The sequence below is a fragment of the Neophocaena asiaeorientalis genome, unplaced genomic scaffold, assembly GCF_003031525.2.
Source record: "Neophocaena asiaeorientalis asiaeorientalis breed wild unplaced genomic scaffold, Neophocaena_asiaeorientalis_V1.1 scaffold78, whole genome shotgun sequence".
Taxonomy (NCBI): Eukaryota; Metazoa; Chordata; class Mammalia; order Artiodactyla; family Phocoenidae; genus Neophocaena; species Neophocaena asiaeorientalis.
The window spans coordinates 16,837,799-16,847,481 of NW_020175018.1; the positions used below are offsets into that span (position 1 = coordinate 16,837,799).

A 9,683-nucleotide genomic window follows, 5' to 3' on the forward strand; every position below is an offset into this window, starting at 1 on the left:
AGCCACACACCATGGGGCGCTGGGAGCCGGTGGTCTTGGGCCTCGCCTGCTGGCTGGCTGCAGCGAGTGCGGCGAAGGTAAGCGAGAGCCCAGCAGAGGGGTCGGGCCAGGGGAGGGGTCCCTCTCTCCTCCGCTGAGCCAGACCTGGAAACTGGGGACAGGGCCCAGCCGAGGGAAGACAGGCAGAGTCACTGGCAGAAAGAGCCAGACTGAGAAAGAGAACCCGACGACAGACTGTCAGCCTCTCCCGGCACTTACTCTGCGTTTCGTGTTTTGCCCTTCGCAGGATGACTCAGGCTGCCAGATAAAATACTGGGTGCCCAATTCAACTTGAATTTCCCATAAACCACGAGTCATTTTTGGTGTATGTTCCACCCAATATTTAGGACATACACTAAAAAAAAAAAAAAATCATTATTTATCTGAAATTCAAGTGTAACTGGGCAACCTGAACTTTTATTTGCTGGGTCGGCAACCTGACCCACAACACCCCTCTGGCTCCTTCCCCTCTCCAGAGATGTCAACGTTGTCCCTCTTTTCCGGAAGGGGAGACGGGGGCCCAGAGCAGACAAGGGGCTTGCCCAACATCACACAGCCACAGGGGCTGAGCAGGAGCCTGGAACCTGGGCTAGTCCAACCCTGGAGTCTGGCTCGAAGTGTAACCTCCATCTCCCGGTCCCCCACCCGCCTGCTTGCTACAGCTCCCCTCCCCAGTGAGAGTCAGGAGGCCCAGCCAACCCTCCTGGGGCGGCCATACCGTCTGAGCTCCCTCACTGCCCTCCTGCAGCGTGAGGGCCACAGGGCGGGGAAACACTTCCAGGGCGGAGCGAACAGCCGCGCGCAGAGCTCACCGTGCGGGTCCCACCACCCTTCAAGCTGCTCTCTCAGGCCCTACTCTTTCCACCCTCTGCCGTCCCGAGGTTCGAACCCCTGCTGCCTCGTTCTGGGCGCCGCCGTCTGCCCCCGAGAGAAGGTCACTCTCCTTCAGGGGGAGCTCTTTTCTGGGTGCTGAGGGGGCCCTGGTTCCTTCCGTATTGCTCCAGAGCCAGCGACGCCCCTCCCCACCTGCCTCGATGGATGGCCAGGGTCCCCATGCCCTGCCCCGCCCCGGGGCCCTCAGGCTGATCTCAGTCACACAGAGCCACTTCTGAGCTACTCCCCGCCAGGTGCTGACCTGGTCCGTGCCCTCTCCCAGCAGCCAGGGAGGCTGATCAGGAAAAATGCCTCGAGGCTGGGGGTGTGTGAGGCTCCTCCAGGACAGGAAGCGGGGAGAGAGAGAGACAGGGGCCAGCCTGGGCTTGCCGCCTGGGCCCAACCCCCAGGCACCTGGCAGGTGTTGCTTCCAGCCCCTTCCTCTCCAGTTCCAGCCCACCTGATCCCCACCCAGCAAGGCAGGGGGCCCCTCTCAGCATAGACTTCAGAGGGCAGCTGGGATCCCGCCAGGCCTGGGACGTGGGGCTGCCCTGCCCCTGCCCACCTGGAACCGAGCGCAGGTGAGAGCCAGGAAGCATGGACTTGTGCTCACCCTGGGCCACGGGGTGAAGCGCTGGGAGGGGAGAAGGGCCAGCCCTGAGTTCAGACAGTTTCCCAGCGGTGAATGCAAACAGGAAAGCCTCAGTGTTCCCTCCAGGAACAATGGGTAGATGAGCACCAGCCCCCGGGATGCTGGTGAGGATTGGACGCATTGGTCCGCGGGGGGCCGGCTCCGCACAAGGGCTAGATATGCAGCAGCGGTGCCGGCGGCCTTGGGGGGCAGGGTTCTTTCCCGGCTTGGAGCACAGGGGCTGTGAGGACTTGGGGGGACACCGTCGGGGGAGATGAGCGGAGGAGAAAGGCCCACCGCTCAGGGAGCGCACAGCTGGGCGTGAAACATTCAGTGTCCACGGTGCACCTGTCACTGCTGGCAGCTGGACAAGCAAACGGGCCACGAGGGAGATACTGTCGTCACCCATCTTACAGGAGGGAAAACTGAGGCTCAAGGGCATAGGCGGCCACAGCAAGAATCCAAACCTCCACCCCACGTGTCCCGGCCTTCTTGGAAGGCTTTCCTGAGGACACACTGCTTGAACCAGCCTCCTTTGAGATTCAGGGAGCAGGACACCCAGGGGGCGGGTGGGGAGTGAGCCCCCTCCTCAAGCAATGGGAGCAGGTGGCAGGGGCCTCGGTCACAGGTACAGATGGGCCCCTCCTTGAAGCTGTCTCTGGGGAGCCTCTGGGCACCCGGGGCCTGCGGGTGGGCTCCCTGCCCCCAGGCGCTGACCAGCCCAAGCCCCCCTGATCTCCCGCCTCCCATCCCAGCTGGGTGCCGTGTACACAGAGGGCGGCTTCGTGAAAGGAGTCAACAAGAAGCTGGGCCTCTTTGGCAACTATGTCGACATCTTCAAGGGCATCCCCTATGCCGCCGCCCCCAAGACCCTGGAGAACCCACAGCGACACCCCGGCTGGCAAGGTGGGAGTGGGTGAGGGTGGGGCAGGCCCTGTGGCTGGTGGGCCCATCCTCACCCCAAACCCTCTGGCCGTCCCCAGGAACCCTGAAGGCCAAGGACTTCAAGAAGCGTTGCCTGCAGGCCACCATCACCCAGGACAGCACCTACGGGAAAGAGGACTGCCTCTACCTCAACATCTGGGTCCCCCAGGGCAAGAAGGAAGGTCTGCTCTCCCCACACACCCTCCAGCTCCCCTCGCCCTGCAGGAAGCCCCCAAGTAGCCAGAGGCCCTGTCCCTGCCCCTGGGTTGTGTCTGGGGGCTTCAGAGCTGCACTTCCCTGACATCAGCACAGAGCGGGGAAGGGGCTCATCTGGGGTCCCCGGGCCTGCTCCCCCCGCCTCAGTCTCCCGGAACCTGCCCGTCATGATCTGGATCTACGGAGGTGGCTTCCTCGTGGGGTCCAGCCAAGGGGCCAACTTTCTCAGCAACTACCTGTACGACGGGGAGGAGATCGCCACTCGAGGCAACGTCATCGTGGTCAGTTTCAACTACCGCGTCGGCCCCCTGGGCTTCCTCAGCACCGGAGACTCCAACCTGCCAGGTCCGCTGGGCGCCGGGGGCACTGGGTGTGGGAGTGAGCGTGCCCAGCCCCTAAGCTCTGAGCCCAGCGGGGACACCCCTCAGCAGCCCTTGTTCTGAAACAACTCCCGACATCCCCCCAGAAAGGCCCAGAATCCTATCTGCAGAGTGAGGGAGCTGGAGCTGGACCGTGAGACACAGCTGTAGCCAAAGAGAAGAGGTTGCCAGCCAGACCCAGAGAGCGCCGGGGGGAGGGGCAGGGAGCCAAGTGAGAGGGACAGGGGCTGGGACACCGAGGCAGTGACTCGGGACACGGAAGCCCCAGGACAGACAAGAGGGAGCGTGGCCCAGCGGGAGACAGCGGAGCGGCCCTGGCCCTCCGCGCCCCTTCCCGAGCCTGGGACCCGCTCCCACAGCTCCCAGCCCACCAGCCTCCTGGGGACGCTGCAGGACGTAACATCCTGGGGCTCCAGAGGGTCTCCGCACAGTCAGGGACGTGCTCATCCCACCCACACGGACAGCGCACCTTGTGTGGGCCAGGCCCCTAGCACCCCGGTCTGGGCTGAGGGTCCCCGATGAAGGCCCCTGCCCTGTCCCCAGGTAACTACGGCCTTCGGGATCAGCACATGGCCATCGCTTGGGTGAAGAGGAACATTGCAGCCTTTGGGGGAGACCCTGACAACATCACCATCTTTGGGGAATCAGCCGGAGGGGCCAGCGTCTCTCTGCAGGTCTGGGGACCCCTAAGGGGGGGCCTGCCCCCAAGGGTGTGGGAGGGGGTGATGCAGATAGGGAGTAGGGGGGCTGGAGCTGACGTGTGGGGTGTCCTTGGCCGAGCCCTGGAGACGGGGGCGGGGGGGACGGCGAGGTTGGTGACAGGACCTCTGTGTATTGCAGACCCTCTCTCCCTACAACAAGGGCCTCATCAAGAGAGCCATCAGCCAGAGTGGTGTGGCACTGTGCCCCTGGGCCATCCAGAAGAACCCCCTCTTCTGGGCCAAAAAGGTAAAAGGAGGAGCTGTGGGGGGAGGAGACTTCCTCCTTTCCACTCTCTGTCCTGGACCCCGTGTTCTCTGCCCTGAGCACTGCCTCTCCCCAACCCCCAGATCGCAGAGAAGGTGGGCTGTCCCTTGAACGATACTGGCAGGATGGCCAGGTGTCTGAAGATCACCGACCCCCATGCCCTGACATTGGCCTATAAGATGCCCCTGGCAGGCATGGAGTGTGAGTAGGGGCTGCTGGGCGGGGGACACGGGGGCCCCACATTGGGCGCCACGTCTGATCCTGGCTCTGTCGCCAGCTCGCTGGCGTCCCCATGCAGCTTGCTGCCACCACTGCCCTTGCAGGCCTCAGTGGCCTCGGCCGTAAGGGGAGGAGGGACCGTTCTTTCCTCTTGTCTTCGGTGGGTCACGACCCCTTCGAGGAGCTGATGAATGTTTGGTCTCCATCCCCCAACAACGCACACACGTGCAGTCATCCGTACACAATTTTTGGCAGACTCGTGGACCCTAGACCAAGAGCCTCTGTCCTAGACGAACATTCATTCTTTCCTCCACTCATTCATTCAACAACATTTCCTGAACACCCACTGTAGCATTTGGCCCTTCCAGCTCTGCTACTCTGTACCCCAGGAAGGTCAGGGGGACCCCAGCAGCAAAATCCTATGAGTGTCTGTCTCATCAGCCCAGTAGGTGAGAATTCTCTCTTGCTCCTCCTTCTAAGGCAAAGCATGATGGGACCCCATCATTCGTATTTTACCGAATGTGAATTAAACCATAAGTGCTAGGCAAGATGAAACCAAAGCAAACAACACGGCCCCAAATGCAAACCAACTTCATGTCTGAGGGTTCCGCATCTGGGGAGTCAACCAACTGAAGATGGAAAACGTTAAAAAAAAAAATTCCAGGAAGTTCCCAAAAGCAAAACTTGAGTTTGCCTCTCCCTGGCAACTATATACATAACATTTGCATGGCATTTACAACTATTTACATAGCATTCACATTGTATTAAGTATTATAAGTAATCTAGAAATGATTTAAAGTACGCAGGTAAATGTGGGTAGGTTATATGCAAACATTGCACCATTTTATATAAGAGACTTGAGCACCTGGATTTTGGTGTCCTGGTAGCAACACCCATGGATTTGCAGAAATGCGACTCTATTTCCTTTTGAGCTGAACTGGAGGGAAAACGGGCCAGGCCTAATGAAGGCAGGGCAACCCTCTGCCCTAAGCCAGCCATATGGTCCTTTCCCGGCCAGTTCAGGGGTCTCGCGCCATTTCCGGCTAACACACTGGAACCCAGCGTGGAGAGGGGGCACTCTTTCTCCATCGGTTCCCTCAATGATTTCGAGGTCTTCCTCCCCCCTGATTGAGGCCCAGCAAGAAAAGAGGGACAGGAAAGGGACATCAGCTGCAGCGAGAGGACAGTCTTGGCCCCTGGACCAGTGGTTCTCAACCTGGGCGATTTTGTGCCCAGGGAACACGTGGCAGAGTCTGGAGACACTTTTGGTGGTCGCAGCTGGGGAGAGGGTGTTACCTGGTGTCCAGTGGGTCAAGGCCAGGGAGGCTGCTAAACACCCTGCACTGTGCAGGACGGCCCCTACGACAGAATGATCGGGCCCGAATGTCAGTCGCGAGGAGCCCTGGTCTCCATCAAAGGAGGTAGATCTCCACCGCGGCCTCAGGATGGAGTCAGCTCCTGTCCTGGAGGTTGAGGGGCAGGGCAGGTGGGTACCGGAAGGTGTGAAAACCTGCTGCTCTCCCCCGCCCCCCCCACCCAGACCCCATGCTGCACTACCTGGGCTTCATCCCTGTCGTCGACGGAGACTTCCTCCCCAGTGACCCCATCAACCTGTACGCCAACGCTGCGGACATTGACTACATAGCAGGCACCAACGACATGGACGGCCATGTCTTCGCCAGCGTGGAGATGCCGGCCATCAACAAGGACAAACGGGCCATCACAGAGTAAGGGGGGGGGGGGGGCACAGGGACGGTGCCCCGGGGCAGCTGGGGGAGGCATCGACAGAATGAGGAAGGGAGCACCGTGGCAGGGATGGGGGGGTCGCCCGTGGCCTTCTGTGGCATAGGGGTGCAGATACCCTCCTGTGGGCATGGGGTGGAGGATCCAGTGTCAGCCTGGACTCTGCAGGGAGGACTTCTACAAGATGGTCAGCGGGTTCACCATCACCAAGGGGCCCAGAGGTGCCAACGCCACCTTTGACTTCTACACCAAGCCCTGGGCCAAAGACTCGTCCCAGGAGAACATGAAGAAGACCGTGGTGCACTTGGAGACTGACATCCTCTTCCTGATGCCCACGGAGATCGCTGTGGCCCAGCACAAGACCAACGCCAAGTGAGGAGGGGGGCGCGGGGCTGGCCCACCTGGGATCACGCACCTTGCCAGCGAGGTCTGGCAGGTGGGTGGCTCCCAGGTGTCCGAGAGGCCTGGGAAAGGCATGCTCAGTCCCCGCCTGCGCCTGCACCATCTACCAGGCCTGACGGGGCTTGGGAGGGCCCCTCTTCCCCTCCCAGCCTTGAGGGCTTTACAAAACCCTCCCTTGAGCCTCTGCCCAGTGCAGCCCTGCACGCTCTCCCACACCCCATAGCTCTCCCCATCGGAAAGTCCTTGAGTCTGCCTTCCATCCCTCATGCTGTGTAGAAGGAGGGCAACACTGGGTGATGTTCTCTGCTGTGGGTTTCTAATTTGCCAACTTTCAAAATAAGCCTGTGGCCACATTAAAAACCTCCATATAGTAATAGCCGGTGAAAATAAAAAATAAGTTAGGAATGCTTAAAAAGTAGAAAGATAAAATTACACCTAGAAGTCTGGGATGAAAGCTTTGCAATAAATTTAGCTCTGAGGTTCCTGTCAGTCAAAGCAAAAAGGGAAACATCTGAGGGCATATACTACCTTGTCCAATCAAATCAAGAACACAAATTCACTTGCAGAGAAAAAGAATCTGTTGTGTTTTTTTTGGCTGTGCCATGCAGCATGCGGGATCTTAGTTCCCTGACCAGGGACTGAACCCGTGCTCCCTGCAGGGGAAGCGTGGAGTCTTAACCACTGCACCGCCAGGGAAGTCACAAAAACAATCTTTCTTGATACTGAATTGTGAAAGGAAGACGCCTCCCTATGTTTGGTAGAGGCGAAGTATAAATACAATTGAAATCGTAGAACCCGTGAAGTCATAAATTTGGCCACAGCTTTCCTTCCCCCAGGTGTAATGATCCAGATCCTTCCTGAGTCTTTTTAAAAAAAATACTTTATATTTATTTATCTATCTATCTATTTATTTATTTTGTCCATACCACGTGGCTTGCAGGATCTTAGTTCCCCGACCAGGGATTGAACCCGAGCCCTCGGCAGTGAAAGCGCCGAGTCGTAAGCACTGCACCACCAGGGAATTCCCCTTCTGAGTCTTGTGGGAATTCCCCAGACCCTTCCCTGCTCTCCCCATGGCCTTCCCCTGGGGCCCCAGGTGAACACCCTGCCAACGTGGGTGGTCTCCACTGCCCTCCTCAGGAGCGCCAAGACCTACTCCTACCTATTCTCCCAACCATCTCGGATGTCCACCTACCCCCGCTGGGTGGGGGCTGATCATGCAGACGACCTCCAGTACGTCTTCGGGAAGCCCTTTGCCACCCCGCTGGGCTACCGGCCCCAAGACAGGACTGTCTCCAATGCCATGATCGCCTACTGGACCAACTTTGCCAGAACTGGGTGAGGCGGCGGTGAGGGTGGCCTCCTGCCACCTTGCCCTGCAGGGCTGGGGTCCAGTCCCTGTTCGCTCACTTACACTTAACCTCCCTGAGCCTCGGTACCCCCGTCTGTGTAAGGCTCAGAGCTCCTGGCCGGGCCTCAGGGTGCGTACGTACCCAGCCAGTGCCCAGGAGACAGGGAAGTGCTTACGGGGCAAAGGGTGGAGAACTGCCCAGGAGAGCCGGGGCGGAGCCGGGCCAGGGACCTGGGTCTCCAGCCTGCCGTGAGCCCCTGGGCCCCAGCCAGCTACCCAGCCTTTTTTCTCACTCTGCAGGGACCCTAACATGGGCCACTCGCCTGTGCCCACGCACTGGGATCCCTACACCCTGGAAGGTGGCAACTACCTGGAAATCAACAAGAAGATGGATGGCAGCTCCATGAAGCAGCACCTAAGGACCAATTACCTGCAGTACTGGACCGTGACCTACCAGGCACTGCCCACGGTGACCGGCGAGGGGGCCACTCCCACGCCCCCCACGGGCGACTCTGAGGCCACCCCCGCGCCCCCCACGGGCTACTCTGAGGCCACCCCCGCGCCCCCCACAGACACCCCCACGCCCCCCGCGGGAGACTCTGAGGCGACCCCCGCGCCCCCCGCGGGAGTCTCTGAGGTGGCTCAGATGCCCATAGTCATTGGCTTCTAATGTCCTTGGCCTCCAGAGGCCACAGGGTGTGACCCCACGGCCCACCTTCCCTCCCAAGCTCTTCCTGAATAAAGCCTTATCCCTCTCTGTCTGGCATCTCTTTTTGCTCCCAAGACCCAGCTGGAGGAAGGGGGGCCCTCAGCTCTCATGACAGCACCAGGAGCCCAGCCCAAGGGTTGCACCCTGATCTGTCAGCCCTCAAGCTCCAGGAAGCCGACAGGACCATCCTCATTTTGGAGAGGAGGAAACAGGTTCAAAGAAATGAAGCATCAGGGCCAGGACTGGGATTCCGGTGTGGATCCCTCCACACAAGGCTGCTGGCTCCGAGGGGCTGGGCTCTGCAGGCGGTGGCCGCCTCTGGACCAGTAGAGCCCAGCCACGGCCAGGTCCTCTGGGGTGCGGGGAGGGACCTCTGTGTTCTAACTACAGTCTGCCTCCAGCTGGATGCGAGTCAGTGAGAGGGTAAGGCATTGCACTGGAAGGATCAGAAGCAAAGGGTGCGAGAGAACTGGGCGTTGGGCAGTGCCCGATGTCTCTGGCAGAGTCGGCGGCGGGGGGGAGGCAGAGGTCAGAGTCGGGGTCATCTCCACCTCTGGGAGTCTAGTCCAGGCACATGCCCAAGGTCATCAGAGCAAGATTCAAACCCAGAGACTCCACAGCCAGCGCTTGCGACAATGTTGGGGCTTCCTCTCCCCGCTCCCCTCCATTCTTCAGTCACTGTGGGGTGGGGGTGAGGGATCAGAGATTCCAGAGTCCTGAGCAGCTCAGCCTGGGGAGGGGTGGGGGGAGTGGGTGCAGTAGCACCGGGGATCAGCCGGCCACCCTCCCTCTCCAGCAACAGATGGAAGGCTGAGCCCGGGCAGCGAGTCCTGCAGCCCCACGCAGCAGAGCTGAACAGGGGGCAAACCTGGCCCCCCGAGGAGCAGGGGTCACCCCAGGCTGGCCTGTGACCACCTTGGCGGCTCTGGGCTTCCTGGCCTGGTCGGGTGTAAAAGACGGAAGGAGACAGCCCCTCGCTGCAGTGTGGGCTCTCCCGGTCACTAGCCCTGCTCTCGGCCGATGGAGCCCAAGGATGCAATGCATCCCTGCTCTGCACGCACGTGACTTCTCTAAGTGTTTCTACGTGCTGGGTCTGCTCTCAGGCGCCTCCTCTGGGTCTGGACAGTGCTGCAACGTGGTACTTCTCTCCCTTGCTGGGGGACAGAACAGTTGTGCCTATCATTCAGGAAATCATGTCCCTGGATGGCTGGGCCACATCACAACGGCCGG

At 60.1% G+C, this 9,683-nt stretch overlaps 1 protein-coding gene across 2 annotated transcripts; it reads left to right on the forward strand.

Annotated features, from left to right (window-relative positions):
* On the forward strand, nucleotides 1-8,499 carry CEL (carboxyl ester lipase). 2 transcript variants are annotated; one of them, XM_024762539.1, is made up of 12 exons: nucleotides 1-77; nucleotides 2,299-2,449; nucleotides 2,527-2,649; nucleotides 2,831-3,028; nucleotides 3,607-3,737; nucleotides 3,904-4,011; nucleotides 4,113-4,230; nucleotides 5,789-5,975; nucleotides 6,160-6,363; nucleotides 7,534-7,731; nucleotides 8,045-8,294; nucleotides 8,349-8,499. In XM_024762539.1, the coding sequence occupies exons 1-12, from the start codon at nucleotides 12-14 to the stop codon at nucleotides 8,412-8,414; spliced, it is 1,800 nt and encodes a 599-aa protein (XP_024618307.1). In that variant the 5' UTR covers nucleotides 1-11; the 3' UTR covers nucleotides 8,415-8,499. The 2 variants fall into 2 exon arrangements, with proteins under 2 accessions (XP_024618307.1, XP_024618306.1); XM_024762538.1 differs by having other exon boundaries at nucleotides 12-77; nucleotides 8,045-8,414.
* Nucleotides 8,500-9,683: the final 1,184 nt, after the last annotated feature.